Source organism: Trachinotus anak, unplaced genomic scaffold (genome assembly GCF_046630095.1).
Source record: "Trachinotus anak isolate AG129_WGS33_773 ecotype Australia unplaced genomic scaffold, CSIRO_AGI_Tana_v1 ptg000019l, whole genome shotgun sequence".
Taxonomy (NCBI): domain Eukaryota; kingdom Metazoa; phylum Chordata; class Actinopteri; order Carangiformes; family Carangidae; genus Trachinotus; species Trachinotus anak.
In genome coordinates, this window is record NW_027273870.1 from 24,163,050 (window position 1) to 24,182,831 (window position 19,782).

At 40.9% G+C, this 19,782-nt stretch overlaps 2 protein-coding genes across 2 annotated transcripts; both read left to right on the top strand.

The window, feature by feature from the left end:
- Window positions 1-3,768: 3,768 nt before the first annotated feature.
- On the top strand, window positions 3,769-8,031 carry alkbh5 (alkB homolog 5, RNA demethylase). Its single transcript, XM_071503319.1, has 4 exons — window positions 3,769-5,103; window positions 5,209-5,289; window positions 5,389-5,511; window positions 6,576-8,031. Exons 1-4 carry the CDS (start codon window positions 4,388-4,390, stop codon window positions 6,733-6,735), a joined length of 1,080 nt encoding a protein of 359 aa, XP_071359420.1. The 5' UTR covers window positions 3,769-4,387; the 3' UTR covers window positions 6,736-8,031.
- Window positions 8,032-9,410: 1,379 nt separating this feature from the next.
- On the top strand, window positions 9,411-18,886 carry mief2 (mitochondrial elongation factor 2). Its single transcript, XM_071503318.1, has 8 exons — window positions 9,411-9,591; window positions 12,365-12,526; window positions 13,591-13,756; window positions 13,901-13,995; window positions 15,158-15,334; window positions 15,467-15,630; window positions 16,905-17,057; window positions 17,470-18,886. The coding sequence occupies exons 2-8, from the start codon at window positions 12,389-12,391 to the stop codon at window positions 17,978-17,980; spliced, it is 1,404 nt and encodes a 467-aa protein (XP_071359419.1). The 5' UTR covers window positions 9,411-9,591; window positions 12,365-12,388; the 3' UTR covers window positions 17,981-18,886.
- Window positions 18,887-19,782: the final 896 nt, after the last annotated feature.

A 19,782-nucleotide genomic window follows, 5' to 3' on the forward strand; every position in this document is an offset into this window, starting at 1 on the left:
GTTTGCCGCAGAGGCTTGTCTTTATTTTGAAGAAGACTCAGTTTGGACTGAGTCTGTGGGTCACCTGGAAAAAAAATCACACACATCTTAATATTTTGAAAAATCATATGAAAATCAACAGTAGTTACCAGGTTTTAGGGACAAATTTACTAATCTTTAGCAGCACAAATCCCCAAACACACACCAAAAATACTTTTCAAACTATATGGTTGTCATGGTTTAATATTTGAGTACATGATCTCCAAGAAAATGTATGTTTAAATGGTAGGAACTTGTCTTGTTAAAGCTGACTGGGTGATGAAGACACTTCAGATACAGAGCAGTGCTTCAGTCCTGTCACCACAGACCTGCAGTTCAGAGAGGAGTCTGGCTCCTGTGAGCTCACTGTGTGCACCTACGCTTTGATTTATCAGTCAAACAACTGTTAACACAGTGATTGTTGAGTGACTCTAAGTGTTGCAAAATAAGAACAAACATCTTTACACGTTTTTTTTCTTGCATTTATTTGGATTTGTTATTCTGAGTTTACTGTATGTGCAGTCGCCATTGCAAGTGATCAAATACACATCAACCTGATATCGTTTTTACACATTTTATATTTGAAATAGATTCCAGATCTAAAGAACTTGCTGACTGAGAAGGAGAATGCATTTAGGCCAGGGATCAAGCATGAGGTGCAGAGGGAGCAGACTGAGCTGAGGAGAATCGTACCCACAGCTGGTGGCATCTCTGCTGTGAACTGGGATCAGAATAAATACCAGACTCCCGTCTCTCAGCATCTTATCACTTATTGTAATACATTTAAAGTTCTTTAAATCATATGTCTGGTGATTTCCACTGAGTTGTATTGATACAAAACAGTGTCATACCCCGACCGATAAAACAAGCTGCCGCCACTGCCCCAGACAGACAAAGTGACAAGTGACAAGGAAGTGACGTCTTCACTGACGCCCTGCCTTGATGAGAGGACAGACTGCATTTTCATTTTTACTCCCACAGAGTGTAGTGACATGTAAATGTAAATGAATGCACTGTTTGTTCATTGTATTTGAATATTGTCACTGTCGAGAAGGTGAAGTCTTTGAAGATTAAATGTCAAACAGCTTTTCAATTTGCATGTTAACATGGTCATAAAACGCCCACATGAGTGTGTGAAAATGAAAATACAAATTGGATTACTGCATTATATATTCATTTTTTACTTAAATAATACATCCCGTGGGAAGTGGGGGTCACCTGACTGCTGGCCTGATGACCAGGACAGGTGTTGCTGACCGGGCAGCTCACACAGGTGCCTTGAGTTTTCTTTGTCCTTCATTTGAGCTGCTTCCCTCCATCATCTCACCTTTGTTCCTGAGTGTGTTGAGTGAGCACTTTATTTCATTATACTTCCTCAAGTCATGTTTATTATGTTGTTAAGTAGTGCATCCAATCCCCTTGGTTTGTTTTCACATGATTATATATTCAAAGTGACAATGTATTGATATGCTGATTTTTTTGTTTGTTGCTTTATTCAAGATAAAATGATAGAATTTGACCTGTATGAATGTTTTCTTTCATTTGTACAACTGTAACCTCTCACCTGTAACCACTCACACCTGACTGACTGCAAAAGATTAAATACTCAAATAGAACCTGCTGACTGCTTCTCCTGCTTTGCTCATATGCATTATGTCAAGTCCAGTGTAACACACACGTGTGGAAAATTACATTTTAATTTTCAAGTTTAAACGACCATTTGAATAAGGTCCCCTACAGGCTTCTGTAATGACTTTAATGTTTCTAATTTTAATCTATTATTTTTCTGTACCAGATGCTTTGAGGGTGAAAACACTATATTATAATCATGGATTGTGCATTTAAAGGAGAACCCGACCCTTTTTAAGAATTCACATTTCTTATTCCCTGCCCCAGAGCAGTTTGGTCAACATTTGTGAACATGCAGCTCTCTCCTCTAAAGTTTGAGACCAGAGGGAGAAGCTTAAAATGTGTGATGTTCTATAGCAATGAATGGGGATCTGACATGGAGACATAAAATATTTGTAATTTCTTTCACCAAAGTGATTCAAATCTTAAACTTATATCCAATTTAAAATCTGGATGAGACGGGGTACACAACACAGCTACTGTAGGTTATGGCATTAGTGAGGTAACTGATTTGCCCCGGTGGCTCAAAGTAATTTCAGCTACGTAGCTTCAGCAGCCTGAGTGATGAGAGAAAGCCTTTGTCTTTCTGACATTCACCCCTTCATTCATACTTTCAGGTAGAAATTCAATTCGAAAGTTAAAATGTTCTGAAATGTTCCATCATTTTTGGTTGTGTTCAACTTTTAAATCCCATTCATAGTTTTTACACAGTGATAGTTCAAGTTTCATGAACGTTTCTGGACCTTTCCAGATTTTTTACATTAGTGTGTGGTGGAATGTAAACAGGTACTGTGGGTAACATAACAGGCAGAGTGGGGAGAAGCTGTTCAACTGGTCTGAAAAATGTCTGTTTAACTTGTCCTCATGGCCACAAACTTCACTCTTCCCTCATCATTTTTGTCAGAACATAGACAAATTTGTCTTCTTTCATACAACGTGGCTACCAAAGCACAGTGGCTCACAGGATTTGAGCTATGAGCCTCTGAGTGACAGGAGTACCATCCAACTGCCCCATTGGCTCCAATGTTAACTGAATACAGAGGAAAACAGGGAGAGGGGCATTTTTTAAATCGCTGCACATCCCTAATTTTGGACACTACAGACAAATATTTAATATCGCTGCATTAACCCTTTCATGCACAATGTCCACTTGAGTGGACTGAAATATATATATTTTTTTCACTGGACATTTAGATCTATATTGAAATAATAGAGCTCCATGTGAGTTGTTTTTGTTCTGACCACTCAATGCGCTTTACACTACAAGTGTTCATTCACCCAATCACACATATTCATACACTGATGGCGGTGGCTGCCATGCAAGGTGGGACTGCTCTACCTCTGAGCCACAGCCGCCCTAAAACACTCATTTTAGTTTTCAATTGAGAGTAGAAGCACATGCGTTTTATGTTTGTTGAGCTGAGGAGTTAAGAGTGAGTATTAGAATATGTGAAAATGTGTTAAACAGCGTTACAAATACAATTTATTTTATATTATTTGATTTTTATCATTTTTATTCATTGATTTGTTAAATACACACGTTTTCTGTTTCTGTTCCTCAGATTCCATGTGACATTTCAGTAACTCCTTAAATAATTGGTGTAAAAATACTCATTTTAATAATAATTTGTTCTTTTTATGCCTAAAGATAAATAAAAGCACTTGGGAAAAGGCTTTCATAATTCGTGCATGAAAGGGTTAAGCAACAGATTCAACTGTATTATTTTAGAGGCTGCTGTTGCACTGTATTGCATTACAGAGAGGTTTGTATGTTGTTGAGCCTACCCTCCATTATTTGCCTCTAAAGTCTCAAAAGTCAACCTGACCAGTGAGCAAATTTTGAAATATTGCAAGCAGTAACAGTAACTTCATCCAGTTTTCTGTAAATTATCAAACCCCAAAGTTAACACTTATCACACCCCATATACTTTGGAGACTAAAGAAACACCACATGGGCAGTTTATTATGGAGGTAAATGAGAGGTTAGTGGGACAAAATTAGCAGTAGTCTGGCATGTCCCCTCAAGACGCCCAAACTGGGTTTTTGTGTCCTCCTATGGACGTCCAGGACACATGATAGCCCCTCCCCAAACTGGCAGGTCACTACTGGGCATGCGCAGATGTCTGGCAGGTTACACGAGTTTATTTTCAGCGATTTTCATGGAGACGGGTCATGATGGTGTAAACTAACCGTGGTCGAGCCCTGTGCCGAGATAACAATGTTTTTTCCCGGACTCTAGAAACCTCAGTGGAAACGTCTCCGGTGCAGTTTGAATTCAGCGGTGACATGTGAAATGTTGCTGCGTGGTTTGTCGGTATTTACAGGCGGCGACGGACAGACCAAGCCAGGCTAGTGTAGCTAGCTAGCAGCTCGGCTAGCTCCCGTTAGCCTCTCCGTTAGCTGAGCGTGTAGTAGTGTTGACGCAGTGTTTATCAGAGCTGTGCTAATTTATAACAGACCGGTAAATATCATCTACGGCTTCCTAAGTTTTACTGTTTAAGTGCACAGACGGGGGCGGCGGAGCGACTTAGCTCATGTTAGCTACTTTTGTGCGCTGGATACCGCAGTGAATGAGAGTGAGCTGTCCCGTAAGATAGCGACATCCATCATCCAGCACTCACTTTGACATCCAGTCCGGACCAGATCCAGTGAAAGCGGGGTCGAAATGCAGCGCTGATACATGCTATTTGTTAGCTAGGAGCTCACGTCGCATTACACCAGGCATATTGTTTTGGCTGACATGGCAGCCAGCGGATACTCTGACCTGAGGGAGAAGCTGAAATCCATGACACCACACAGAGACGAGCACAAAAATAAATACGTGGACGGGACGAACGGCAGCGGAAAAGGTCGAAAGCGCAAGTATCGGGAGTCTGACGACGATGAATGCGAGTACAGCGACGACAGCGCGGAGCTCCGGGAGCAGGAGGCCCGCCGGGTGAGGAGCAGCATCCTGCAGAAGAGCATCTTCACACCGGAGGAGTGCGCTCTCATCGAGGAGAAGATCGACGAGGTGGTGGCCAAGGGGGAGGCTGGACTTTACCGAGAGCATACTGTGGACAGAGCGCCCCTCCGTAACAAGTACTTCTTCGGGGAGGGGTACACGTATGGAGCCCAGCTGGAGAAGCGTGGACCGGGTCAGGAAAGGTTGTACCGCAAAGGAGAGGTGGATGAGATACCGAGCTGGGTGCATGAGCTGGTGATCAAGCGGCTGGTGTCGAATGGAGTGATCCCGGAAGGGTTTGTCAACAGTGCAGTCATCAATGATTACCAGCCAGGTGGCTGCATCGTGTCACATGTAGACCCTCTGCACATCTTTGCACGGCCCATTGTCTCAGTGTCCTTCTTCAGTGACAGTGCACTTTGCTTCGGCTGCCGCTTCCAGTTCAAACCAATCCGGGTGTCAGAGCCTGTGTTTGTCCTGCCTGTGAGGAGAGGCAGTGTCACAGTACTCAGGTGATTTTGACTGTTTGCACTGATTGAATTGTTGTTTGTTCTGCAGCTGCTTAGACCTGAAGTTGTTGTCACTAAAAGCTTTCTCTCTCTCTCTCTCTCTCTCAGTGGCTACGCTGCAGATGACATCACTCATTGTATCCGGCCCCAAGACATCAAGGAACGGCGGGCCGTCATCATCCTTAGAAAGTGAGTCAGCACACTGTAATTCTAAAGATATGGCTATGTTTTATGCAACCTTGCCCTAAACCATGTGTCTCTACTTGTGGCCCCTCCTCTGTTTGGCAGGACCAGACCCGATGCTCCTCGACTGGACTCTGACAGCCCTTTAAGCTCTTCCCCTGCAGAGAGACCCGCTCCTCTAAAAGCCAAACGCTCTCATCGCAAAGCAGACCCTGATGCAGCTCACAGGTATACACCCCCATATACAGACACTCCAGCGTGTCTGTATTCATGGGTCCAACAGAAATGTAAAGGCAAGAATCAGAAATGATCTACACACTGTACTGACAGCTCCCGGCAGTGTGCGGATCCTTTGATCTAGCACCTATGAGAGGTTTTTTTTGGATGTGCATGTTCTACACCCTGTTCGTTCATTATATATACAACCATGGAAAAACTACCCAATGTGCATAAATCAATTTAAAAGAGAGAGCTCTGACCTGGTGAGGGACTGAGGACAGTCAGACCCAGTCCACAATACACCTGAAAATAAGTAGACTTTGTCCAAAACAGATAGATATCCAACAAACAGAGAGAGGACACCAACACCACCATCAATGATGCATTTGACACTTAAACGCATAAACATATTTTCTCTATTGATGGTTATGACACATCACTTAGATCCTGTTTTGGTATTAGTCATAGTGACATGCAGAGCTGAAAATCTGCAGAAGTAGAATGGGACGCTGGAAAGGTTAACCTGAGTATTATTTGGATCCAGGGAGTTCAGTGTTGGCTAGTAAAAATCATGGTCCAGTGTGATTCTCTCGTAAAACTGGGACATTTCAGTCACAGAGCCGCCTTTTTTGTTGTTGTTGGAAGCAGTTGAAACTATAAACTCACTGGATGGTAGGAAATCATCTCAGCAACCTATAGGGTGGAAAAATGACATCATACAGCTGTAGAATAACAAATAAACATGTTGCTGTGATCTTCTGTTTTCTAAATGAACACTACTGACTTTGTCCATGTAAAATTGAGTGTGGTGTGAAATAAATCCTCAAAAGAAAAAAAAAAAAAAAAGGAAAAGCTAACATGATTCACTTTTCTCAACTGAGTCAAAAAAAAACTCTGTCGCTCTCCAGACTAATTAACTTAAACAGAAACAAATACTGCAACATTTTACTCCTAAAACAATTAACATTACCATCAACAATTACCAAAATAATGAAGCAGCAGTGCACAGTCAACATGTGATAAGTGATGATCCCAATCTGACTCGATGTCTCTCTGTCTCCCACCTCCACTAGGCCGAGGGTTCTGGAGATGGATAAAGAGGAGAACAGACATCCTTCGCTCTCCCGTCATAGTCGTCACGGCGGCAGCACAGAGAACTACTGGAGGCGTGGTCAGGACTACGACAAACACCGGGAGAGTTCAGGACGCAAAGTGAAAATGAGACGTCATTGAGCACTGCTCGCTCACACACATACACCGATAGATATACCCGTTCTTTTATGTATTTCAGTATTGTAACATTCTTTGATCAGACATCATTTTCTCGCTCCAGTTTCTGTGTGGCACAAGGAGCACCGTCATCATGCCGTCTGCATTTTGATTTGAGTCTGGATCAGTTTGAGTGTATATTTGTTTTTGGCAGACGAAGCTGGCGTCTCTGCTGCACATTATAGAACTTCAAGTTACTTACTACAGTTAAGCTCTGTTGTTAAACTGTTCAGTTACCTTAAATTAAATTTTTTTTTTGTTTCTTTGTTCATAGGTACTTCAAAATGGCATGTATTTTTTGTAACCAAGATGTACAGACCTTGAGAGCTAAAAGGAAGATGTACGTATGGACTTGTACAAAAGAAAAACCGGAGCTGTAATCTAACTTGTTATAATGTACAATACATTTGTATAGTCTTTGATTGGGGGAACTTTTATGCAGATTGAAACTATTATTTTTTTGTTGCACCTACATTTTTGATCCATACTTCCTTACTGTGCCATCCCAGATCTTTGCTGTTTGTTCACTTCAGCCTCTCTGTTGCAATTTAAGTTGCATCAACCGGCAGATGTCCGAAGAATCATGCTTTCTGTGTTATGATTTGATTCAGCCACGTAGCTCCTCTTGGTGAAAGTCACAATATGGTGTATCAACTAAACTGATGCTGTATGGAGTGATGAAATACTCAGGCCTTGTTTTACACTCTTGTTTCAGTCTGAAGTGGCTTGACCTTATATATAGTGACACACCATGTTATTGCTGTTCTCTATTAAATCTAATTTTTCCTCATTCAAATTGGGTGATATTTGGGTCAGTCGGAACTTAATTTGAGCAAAGGCAATCCTATTATGTCTTGTTTAACTTTGGTCTTAACACGTGGCTAGGAAGAAACCCAATTTCCAGATGTATTTGTCCTTGTGGTTTGCTGTGTAAACACAGATAAATTTGTTTCTTGCTCCCAGTCAGAGGTACTCATTAGCTGAATGCTAGGTTAGTTTGGAGTCGCACATGAACAAAAATACCCTCTGTTCAGAGGAGAAGTTACTTTCTAAAAACAGGGGGAGTGGTGTTCATGGTTTTCTGAAGCTCTGCTCCAGTTGTGAACTTGAACATGTTAGAAAAAGTTAGAAAACTAATGGTCAATACTGGAGTTCTCCTGACAGTGGGCAGTGGTGGCACATTGGGTGGTTTAATTGGGTGGTTTCACATTTTTGACTAGATGGTGCTGGCTGATTGGAATAAAGCTGAAGTTGTCTCCACAGAGTTGATTTGCCATTCATTACAGCACGGTTATCCCATTACCAAGCTGGCTGTTGAAGGATCAGGCACAGGAACAACACATCAGTGTTTCTTCTATTGCCAGCAGCAAAGGAACCATTAAGATACATATTTAAGTTTTCTCACACATTGGATGCATTTTATAATCTGATTAAAACATGTAAGCAGTGTCAGGTATGTTTTTCTGTTACAATATAATTTCCCTTAAACAATTGACAAGTATATACTGTATATTATCGCTGGCATGTTACAGGTTTTCTGTCTGGTTGGGTCACCTGGATCTCCAGATCAATCACAAATTTCACAAATCATAAGCCTCGGCTCAAACCCACTGCACTGACTGAAAAAGTTCAGTTTTCTTTTTTCTTCTAACAGCTGAAATTTTACGTGAATGGAGACTCACTTAATAAACTAAATGTTTTGCCATTGTTGTAGACCATTTTGAGCAGCTTACTGCTGAACTTGCAGTAGAGCAGTGTCAGTCACAGTTTCTATCTATAGCATCCTTTATTGGTGAATTAATATTAATATATGAAATTTCCACAAAAGTGAGGAAGACAGTTTGTGTTGGGATCTTTACAATTAAATCTTATGATTTTCTCTCAGTTGCGTAATATTGTGTTGTTTTCTTTTATATATTTTCAATTGCACAATCATAAAGTAGTATAGTCTCCTAAGTAATTACCTATAAAACATCGGAAACAAATCTCAGAGTTTCATTTTTAATTTAACGATTTCACAGTAAACAGCAGTCAGAAATAAAAGAAAAATATAAGGGAAGAAGAGAACGGCTTCACATTCTACTTTGTGTGTTGAATAAAACAAGAATAAAAGAACAACTATAAATAGATAGATTTGGCTTTAGCTAGAGAGCTATTATAACATCCTGGGTCCTGGCTATGTAGGAAGAAAAATGACATAGAAAGACTGGCAATCTTATTGGCAGCATGTTTTGAAAAAAGCTGATGTTAAGATAGCACAACCTTTATTCAGAGGACAGTGGGTGGGCTACACATGCAACAAACAAACAAATAATTCAGAATGAATTAGGAATTTTCCTAGTTCCAATAATAAATGAATGATTTTTTTAATGTTCATTGAGGTTTAATTGAGTGAGTGATTGAGTTAATCATCATTGGGTGATTTCTTTCATGGAAGTTCATCTTGAAGCCAATAACAAACTCAACACTACAGCTTCAGAGCTTTGTCTCTATTGTTTTTTTTTTCTTTAAATAGTACCAGGCTACATGGTTCTGTCCAGGAAAACTTTCAAGAAATAAAAAAATAATAAGATCATATTGTCTTAGTTAGATAGTAGGTGCTGGGGGCGCTGCTGCACTTTAACGTTGAGCTCCAACGGCAATTAAAAGGAAGAAGAAGAAGACAGCAGCTGTTAGCTAGCTGGTTGAGCTATATTTAACCTATGGCAGTGAGCGACAGATAATACGCTTTGTTGATGAAAAAGGATAAGAAAGACAGTTTTTTTTAACAAATGCTAATGGTTTGGGGTCAGACTGCTGTGTCCTTCTCCGCACTGAGTGGTAAGTACCTTCACCAGTGGAGTGAAGAGAGAGCTGTCACTGACTGCTAATGTAGCTAACCAACTAGCTGCCCAGTTTCTCTAGCTGGCGTTAGCTGCTCGCAGGTGTTGGCAACCAGTCGTCTTTTTTTTCTGCTGCTCATCTTCATGCTTAAAATACCTGACATTAAATTGGCAGACTGGCCATACTGGCTAGCTGGATGTACATCTGTCGTGTTACGTTACTAATTGTAATGTTACACATCTCTGGCGTTACATCTGTAGACGTTAGCCTCTGTGGAAATACAGGAGAGGAGGCGTTAGCATCACAAGGGAAATGAGGTGAATGTTAAGGTAAATCTGTGAAGCGGAGCATGACAGCAGTCCAGTCAGGAGGGTGGCGTGTTTCTATTTCTAAATAAGCTGAAAAAAAATTAAAATAAATAAAAATCAGCTGTTTAAGGTCCCAGTAGGACCTTGTTGTATCGCAGTGCCTCCACCTTTGGTCTGCACAGTGAAGGGCTGCATCTAACGACAACTTTTCACATTCATCGTATATAGTATAGTTTTAAAATGGTGAGAAAATACCCATTAAAACTTCCCAAATGCTAAAGTGAGGTCTTCACAGATCTTGTTTTCAAACAAAAGCCCAGAACCTTGAAAATGAATTTAGTAAACACTGTATTATGATGATGAAAAGCAGAAAAGTCTCTCATTTGAGAGGCTAAAATCAGATTACTTTTTATTATTTTTGCTTAAAAAAATGTATGAAACGTCCAATCGATTATCAAACTGGTTGCCTGTTACTATTAACGATTGACTGATCAATTAATTATCATTATTATTATTAATAATTTAGCTTTCATACTCCACCAGTCAACTTCTGCCTATTCACAGCTCACAGTTGTACAACTTACACTTTATTGTTGTATACCGTTGTACACATATACACACAGAATACAGGTATCAATCGTGCCATCATGCTGCTACATGAATATATATTTTTCTATAGTTTATACTTGATATTAAAATTTCACCATTTTTTAAAAAGTTTATTGTGTTAAACCTGCCTCACTCCACTTTGTTGGTGTAATTGTGATGTGACAACATTTGATTTGCTTTGATTTCATTGTTGCAGCACTAGTGCAGTTTAGCCTACCACAAACACAAGATCAATTATTCTAAAGATCATGTTATGTATGATTCCTCTATTACTGTCCCACATAGCGAGGCTACCTGTCCCCTCACTGACAGTAACAACCTTGTAGAGTGTGATGCTGATAACACTGTAAGTTTGTCACTGCTGTACTGAGGTATTTGGTATATTTTAAGATAAAATGCTGTGCAGGCTGGAAACAGCAACACGTATATTGGGCAAGAGCATTACTGACCGACTGATCTATATGTTTATCAGTTGCTCTGTTTGCAGCTACAATCAGCTCAACCAGTGTTGGGTAACATCTGTCAACATAAGGTGTTCTTTGCCTTTTCCCTGATGATAATATAACTAAGATTAAATAGAAAAGTGAACTCTGCTCTGACGTTGAATGTACCACCTCTGTACTGTATGTGCTGCAAACATTTGTTGTGCTGTAACTTGACAAGGAAGGTTGTAATATGACCCATCCGGTGTGACTTGGGCATGTATTGGGTCTATAAATAGAGCACGTCTCCATTCTTGGGACCCTGTACCTCTGGCAAGGAGAGCAGACACGCATTCTGTTGGAACGGCTTGGAGAGATGTCCTGTGGCTATTTCTAGGTCTCAGGTGACAGCCGCTAAATATAATAAGCACAGCGCACATGTTCACATTTGTGCAAAATAAAAGAACCGGAATCACACATACTGTATGTGTTTGTTCCAGAGGTTAGTAGGCTTAAAATAATCAGTTCACAGTTTTCAACTCAGACCAAATTAAAATGTTGTTTCCCATCAGTAATAACCTCACACATGGCTTTAGTTTTTAGAAACATACTCCGCTGCTGCAGTTTCATACTCCCCTTGACCACAGGCCCTCTAGTTAGACAGGCAGCTCTTCTAACAATAGGCCCTTGTCACCATAGACATTTTGACATGGCCCTGAAACAACATCACAGGTGTATTTGATAACATTAAAGATGGCTGCCTTCCATTTGGCTGAATGCTTAATGAGACACACTGAAACTGAGCCATTGCTAATGCTGTTAATTACACCTGTGATTTCCCTGCTATGACGTCAGAATATCTGCGGTGAGAAAGAGCTCTTCACAAAACCATGGTTTCAACTTGAGAAACTGTCTTTCTCAGACACAGAAGCAGCCAAGAGAAACAAGCCCGCAGCATGGTATCCAACCCCCTTTTTATAAGTGGAATACATTATCCTGTGAGCTTCTTGCTTTTGAAAATAAGATTCATCAGGGTTTGGAGCTTTTGACAGTGAAGGCCATAAAGATTCACATCATTTTCACATTAACCCAACCATTCAGTTACCCCTTGTGCCCTGTATAAAAAGCATTCACGTTTGTTGCATTTCTCCACTTATTTATCCAGATTTGTCACCTGTCTGTGCGTGTTTTAATATCATGCTGATGGGAAGATTCAATGCAATATTGAATTTTTAAATTAGATTTTATGTCAGTTCCTCTAATGCATTATTCTGACTTTATAACATTCATGCAGAAGTGCAGTTGCCCATGATGATTTCTAAAAGTACAAGATAAAATATGCTGCAGGTAAAGTTCATTTCACCCCTGCCTGACTGTCATGTCTTTTGTTACTTTCTGCTGCCTTCAACTTATGCACTCTCTCTTCACAAGGCTAACCACAAAGAAAAGGAAGCAATGAACTTCCAGGGTAGTCGGAGGCGGGGAGAGGATGGCATTGCCATGGTAATTGACTTCTTGCTGTCTAATGCCCGGCTGGTTCTGGGAGTTGGTGGGGCAGCCCTGCTAGGAATTGCTACACTGGCAGTGAAACGGGTGAGTGTTTTTGAGGTTGTTAGTACCACATCAGTGAGTCGTTCACATGCATTCTTCCTCTGAATATGGAAGATTCATCGGTATTTTAGAGACATGAATTACTGCAAAAATTCCCACTCGCAAGAAAAAGTTTCGGTACATTTTTCTTTACTTAAATTTGTTGTGCACTTCTCGTTCCAGCTACTCCTTATCTATAGATATTTTTTCATTTTCATAGATAATCAATCAAGATTATTACTTATTTATTATAATAGACCTTACCTACCATAAGGTCACACTGCATACCCAGGTACAGTATAGTCCTGCACCCTTGCAGAGCAGCTGTCCCACACTAAGCAGCCAAAATTTCACGGCCCATTTTAGTGTCTTTGTTCACAAATTGTGATGTGAAAACCTCAGATTTTCACACTGAATCAAAGAAATATCGTGTGCGTCCTGGTCATAGTGTGGTAATAAAATCAAAGTGTACCACGGAGCGTCTCTCCTGTGTGGCTCCTGACAGCTGAACAATCAATAAGCAGTAGAAGAGAGGGTCCCACCTTGTGGTTCAAAATGAATTAAGCCAACTTCGCAGGCATTCAGCTCCATAGCTGAAAGTAACGGGAACAACCTATGGACTACTGGCAAATAATCAGCTGTATTTATCTGTTTATCTTGGAGGCAGGATAAGAGAGTTTCAGCGTTTTGTGTTACATTTATCACTGTTTGGCAACTGACAAGATCAACTAACTTCAATCTAAAGTGGACAAATAAAATGAAGGCAGCAAAATGCTCACAGTAAAAAAAGTACCTAAAACACCTCCAACAAGTTGTACCTTTCTGTAAGTTGATTTTTGTATGGTAGTGGAATGAATGAAGACTTTCTGCTGTCAGCAGGTAGCAGTATATATAACACTTTTGAAAATGGTCAATAGTGATGTAAAATATGTCATTTGTAGTTAATGGACTAAAACACAGTCGGAAGTTCCTTTCTTTCTGCCTCTTGAACTTAAATCAGTTTGCCTGCAGGTTAAGACAGCGTACTGTCTGCTGCAGTGCATGATGAGTTGTATTTCTGTGTTCAGTTGATAGAGCGCGCAGGCCGTGCAGCCGACGATGAAAAGGTGGAGCAGAAGATGGCTGAGAGTTGGGAGGAGTTGAGTTTGGTCTCAGCTTCCCCCACACTGATCAAGAAGGGCTTAGAGGGTGTGGTGATGAAACATGTTGCCAAGGCAACCAGACAACAGAAAGGTATTGACTACACCTCAGCAAGTGAAAGTGTTAAGACAGTCTCCCACAAAAGATATCACAAATACAAAACATTTTGAAAGCATATATTCTAATCAGCATTGTAACTCTCAGATAAACAGCTGTTTTAACATCTGTCTCAATCAGCTGACCTGTGCCAACAACCTGAGATGTCCTCTCTGGAAGTGTCTAAACCTGAGTCCAAGTCCAAGAGGCTCCGGCTGTGCGTCCTCAGTTTGCAGGTACACTCTGACAATTCAGCTCTGAGCTCTTGAAGCTGGACAGATTATGCATTCAGTCCCACCAGCTGCTGTAAGAGCTCTGCTCACTGTTGGCTCATTCATTTATGCATATGTGACATGTTTTGCAAAGCACACTGCTTAGGGGTTACGCATTGTTATTCACTGGTAAGGCCACACAGAGCCCCAAGAGCTGTGAATAATCAAAATACAGTGTATTGTGTGGAAGAAGTCAAACAAGCATGAAACAGCTTTGTGCTGGTGTGCAGAACACTCACATGAACAGAAAGGTCATGGATTGTTCTGTAGTCATTACATGAAATAATTTGTTCAGTAAATCTTAGTAGAGTGGTTGCAAACGCATGACTGGACATGAGGGGATTTGAAATAATGGGATTTTTCCTTTTAAAGAAAGCTTGAGCAATTCTTTTATGAACAGTTGCACATCTTTATTTTCTTTTCTGCATCTCTGGAATTCTGCTTTTGCAAAGAATCCTGGGCAGTGCTGAAACAAAGCAGAAAATTCGATTTTTCTCAGCCAAAACTTGTGATGTAAATGACTTTTCTTTCTGTAAAGACAAGTAATGTTCAGGATTGGCACAACATCCACAAAAGAATGAGCAGTACGTTCCTCTATAGCAGAGTGCTTTCAGATGCTTCTCAGCTCACGTCACTTTTGCCTTGGGAAGGGCTTCAATAAAACTGTTTATACAGTAATTTTGGTGTCAGCATTTTGGGTTTGGAAGCACTGACTCCCTCCAGTCATGTAAAAACCATTCACCTCCTCACACCTGTTTTATGATGGATAAGATAAATGCTTCTTTAACAGCAGTATAGACGCAATATTGTTCCTCTGCTGGTTACTAGCTTTTCTCCTGGCAGCAAATTAACAGGCCAAGCATCATCCTGTCACTGCTCTCAAGTCTGCTTAGAGGCACAATATGACTCTGGAGACAGCTGAGTGTATTCCCAGAGGAAGTGTAGAAACTGTTTGGTTCACTTCATGTTTAGAATTGTTCCTTTAGCAATAGTGTTTTTCTGCCTCTCTGAATGTTGCACATCCATGGATGTAGTACAGTACAAGTCTACCTGAACAGTGACCGACTTGTTCTGTGAAGACCTTTCATGCTCTGTATCATTGGAAAACTGTGTCTCCTGTGTGTAGGAGCGTCTGCAGCAGTACTATCACACGAGGGCGGCTCTATCTCCACTTGAGGTCCAGAGGTCTCAGGCTCTCGCCCTGGACATCTGCACTGAGATCCAGGGCTTTCTGCACAGCCGTCACCCCGACATGCCGCTGGGAGAAATGAGCCTCGGAGGCTCTCTGCTGGATGACCTGCAGGTACAAACTCAAACACGTTGTTTTCCTGTCTCATAAAACATTTCTAACAGTATTTCTTTGACCTCAGTGACGTTCTTCACCAAGCCACCTGAGTTTTTGTTTATGTGTGTGTGTGTATATGTGTGCATTAAGGTGGTCAGTGCAGATCATGCATGTCTGCTGGTGCCTCTAAAGCTGGAAGATTCACTGTGGAGTCTAATCCCAGGAGAACAAACACTGCTCACACACCCGCTGCACTGGATGGTCCGACGGGCCAATCTGGAATATTTTCCCAGAGGACGGAGCTACTGGGACAGGTGATCACACACAGACAGGAAAGATGCAGGGAACCTGCACTTTTAGATGCCTATAAGGGGAACTGCAACAAACTATTAATCATAGATTCTATGTAACAACAACAAAAAAATACCCTGAATGAAGGTAATATCTTCAAATGTCTTGTTTTGTTTGACCAAAAGTTCAGAAAAAATGGTCTTTTTGCAACAATAAATGACAAAGAAAAGCAGGAAATCCTCTCATTTGAGAGGCTGGTAGCAAAGTGTGTTTGGCATTTTTTCACTATTTAGGAGGTGACAGTGATAAAGCCCACAGAGACTTCATCACTCTGCCGCTCACTGATTTAAATCATCATCAAAAACACAGATTCAGCAGTGAAAGCCTCTCTTCATCTCTCACCCTGACCAAAGTTGCAGGAAACCTGGGTGTCATGTTTAAAGACCAGCTTTCCTTCTCTGACCATGTCACATCTCTCTTGCAGTCGAGCTGTTTTGCACTGTACACCGTATGAAAAGTTATCATCCTTACCTGACTCAGTGCACCAGGCTATAGTTTTCTCTTGCCTCGACTACTGCAGTGCCCCTCTAGCAGATCTCTCTTCATGCACGGTGAAATCCTTACAGATGGTCCAGAATGCAACAGTGCACCTGCGTTTTCGATCAGACTAAAAGGGCACATGTCTCTCTGCTGCTCATTGACCTACTGATGGCCATCTGAATCAAATTAAAGTCACTAATACTTGTCTTCAGTGACCTCTGGGTCTGCACTCATCTACTTGAACTCAATCATACGGTCTCATGCTCCTTCTCAGCCACTGCGTTCCTTCATTGATTGTTGTCTGGCATTGCTATCCCTGCACACAAGGCAGTCTGAGTCCAGACTGTATGTGGCTCGTCAGCTGTGGATTCTCTTGATGACTCATCTCCTCTGAGAGCACCTCTTCTCGTAAAACCTCTCACACCCTAAAATGCCTAATTCACACTCACTGTGCACTTCTTTACCCGATCTCCTCGCACTTTGTCTTATTGAACAGATTCAGCACTTAGTGCTTACTTCTAGGTTTGCTACTGTACTGAAGGTTGAGTGCTGTCTGCCACTTGTAAGTCACTTTGAATAGAAGCATCTGTAAATGAGTAAACGTAAACGGTGAAGTTTTTTACAACAGCCTTTGCACATTTTATTGAAGCAACAGTAATAGATTTTATATTTTGAGGTTTCATGGCTGAAGATATGAAACAGAAACATGATTGGAAAATATAACCTTTCTCTGAAACCACTCTCCTTTGTCTTGTAGGTACCTGGTGGGTGGTTACCTGTCTGCAGAAGCTGTTGTCAACATGTTTAATAAAGCCATCATGGAAACTGTGAACTGGCCATCAATCAGCAGCACTATGGACTGTCTCGTCAGACCTGTACTGGGAGGACAGGACCTGAGACTGGAGATTCGGTGTGTGTGCTCTGCTGTTTTCAGTGTTGGAAATGAGCTACTACTGGTTTTCATTAGTTAACACAACAGCTGTTGTGAGAGAGTCTTTGTAAAATAAGACTAGGCAATATAATTAATAACAATATCATGATATCAGGAACAACATCTTTCCAGTATTGATATGTCCCAAAATAGCAAATGTATGCAAAATCACATAAAAATGTTTTTTAAAAAACTTCTAATGTGTAAATAAGAAACTTTTCTGCATTTATATGAACCGGTTAAATTGAACTCTAACCCTATCATCATGATATGATTCCACTGAAGTTCAATAAACAATCAAGTATTGCCCAGCCAAAGTTGTAAAACCACGTGTCTGTTAAACTTGATGTGCTCGTCCTTTCTAATGAGCTCTTCTGTTTTAATCCTTTAGGCCTCGAAGTGAAAAAGAGGAAGTAGAGGGCAGTGATCAACCCCTGTTCATCTCCATGTTGCCTCTGCTGAGGCAGGGGGACACGGTCCTGACTGCTCAACCTGAGCTCACCTCTCCCTGGGTCAATGCCTGGCACCTGTCGCTCTACCCATGGGAAACTCAGCATCTGGCTCAACTCGACGCCGCTGACGACGGATACCGCAGACACACGCTTAAAATCCTGAAGGCAGTGTGCAGACTGAACCCTGCCCTGCGACCACTCAAAGCTGCCCCGCTGGCTAACCTCATCCTGCACCTCAGTGACAGTGAGAGCGACTGGTCCGAGAACAGCCTGGATGTGAGATTCCAGCAGTGTATCACAGAGCTGATTGGCTACCTTGAGCAAGGGGCGTTACACAGTTACTTCAAACCGGCTGTCAATCTGCTGAGCGGCTTGTCAGAGGACCAGGTGGACCAGATGGGCTTCATGCTCTACTGTGCCGTGTCAGAGCCAGAAATACTGCTCATATGACTCTCATCACACACAACGCTCCACTATACAGCCTCTGAAACACACAGATCAAAGGAGTAATCTTTTATCATCCATGTTGTATGGTTCAAGTCAAAGATATATTCTTCCCACTGCCTACTCTCCCTCTTTAGCTTTTCCATACTGCATTGTCGAAAGGTAAAGGGGAACAGCTGCAATGACTAAGTGGCAGGCACCATGAACTGATCTCTGCGCTGGAGGAGGAGGGGAAGCTACAAGGAAGCTGCAGATGTGAATGTGATAAGGAAGCAAAACCAATCACCCAGAGGAAAGGAGATGGCTGAGGAAGTGTTAAACAAACGTTTGAAATGATGCCTCGGGATGTGCGTGATCATAATTCCCTTGTGTGATTATTTATTTTCACAGGGAGTGATGGAGGGTCAACGTTGCCACATACAGTTCAGTATAAGCGTTAACAGCAGGGGAGGAGTACAGTTAAATGCTCAAGTTATCCTCCAATTTCTGGTGTGTGCTCTGCATCATTTTCCTAAATCTCTTTTAATATATTCTATCTATGCAGAAAAATAATAATAATGACCTGTGAAAACCACCAGGTTTTGCTGCACTCATTAAATACTATCAGTGTATCTGAGTTTGGCGTATTTAACTCAGGGTGTATACTTTATCATACTGGAGGTTGAAGTGTGCAGTCATTTTTGTCTATAGTCTTCAGTCTGTTGCCAATCTTATTTGGGTAAACTAACCCTTTAGATTATGGTTAAAGTTGCCTAATAATTTTATGCAGTTGTTTTTAAATACAGTATGAATGTGGGCATTTCTTCAGTTGTGTTTTTTTTTTTTTTTCTCTCTGGGTGTGAGAGAAATACATTTTCTGTGATTGAACAGTGAAACTGCAAATAAAAATTAAAGTACTTATTTAGATTCTCACTCAGTGTCTCCTGGGGTTTTTTTCTTTCTCTGTAGCTGTAGTGTTTAACTCCCTCTGGCGTCTTTGTACATCAATGAGTGTTTTAAATTTTTCTGTTAGGGAAACATTGATCAAATGGTAAAAACATGTCATGCGACTTTCAGTTATGTCATAGAGCCAGCTGATAATTACAACCATCAGCTGATCGCAGAAATAGAAACAGCAGAAATGGATGACATGTGACAATGACTACTGACTTCCAATAGATACTTACATGCTCATATGTACATGGAAAGTGCGCTCCTTGTGCGTAGTGGGTGTGGGCTGGTTGGTGCACCAGTAGGGGCCGCCACATAGCTGTGCCCTCAGGACATCATTATACTGTTTTATTATTTTGTTGACCTCATTTTCAAATATGAAGGAAGTTCATGATCAGTTATCGAAAATGATTTCAAACACATGTCACCAATAACAAAAAAATAGCATGTTTTATGGAGTTAGTGAGCTATTTTATTGAATTACTTTCAGTATTTGAAGGTAACTAAGTACTTAAGGTAATTTTGAGGTACTTATACTCCACTGTAATGTAGAGGCATTATTATAGGCCTACTTTTAACACCAACACATTTATTTGATAACTTTGTAGATTCAGCTTAATAATACAAAATCTAAACAAATCGTGAGGTACTATTATAATTTAAGATACTGTGAGATCAAACTTCATAGGCCTATATACCCAGAGATACATTTACAAGCTACCCAGCAGTATTTAAAGTAATTAAAATTACATGACTTGCTATTTATTATTACTTAGTATTACTACATTTTCTTAAGTAAAAGGGTACTTCTTCCACCACTGAAATTTTACAAGTAGGGCAGCTTCTATTTAATATATATATGTATATATGCAGTTGCC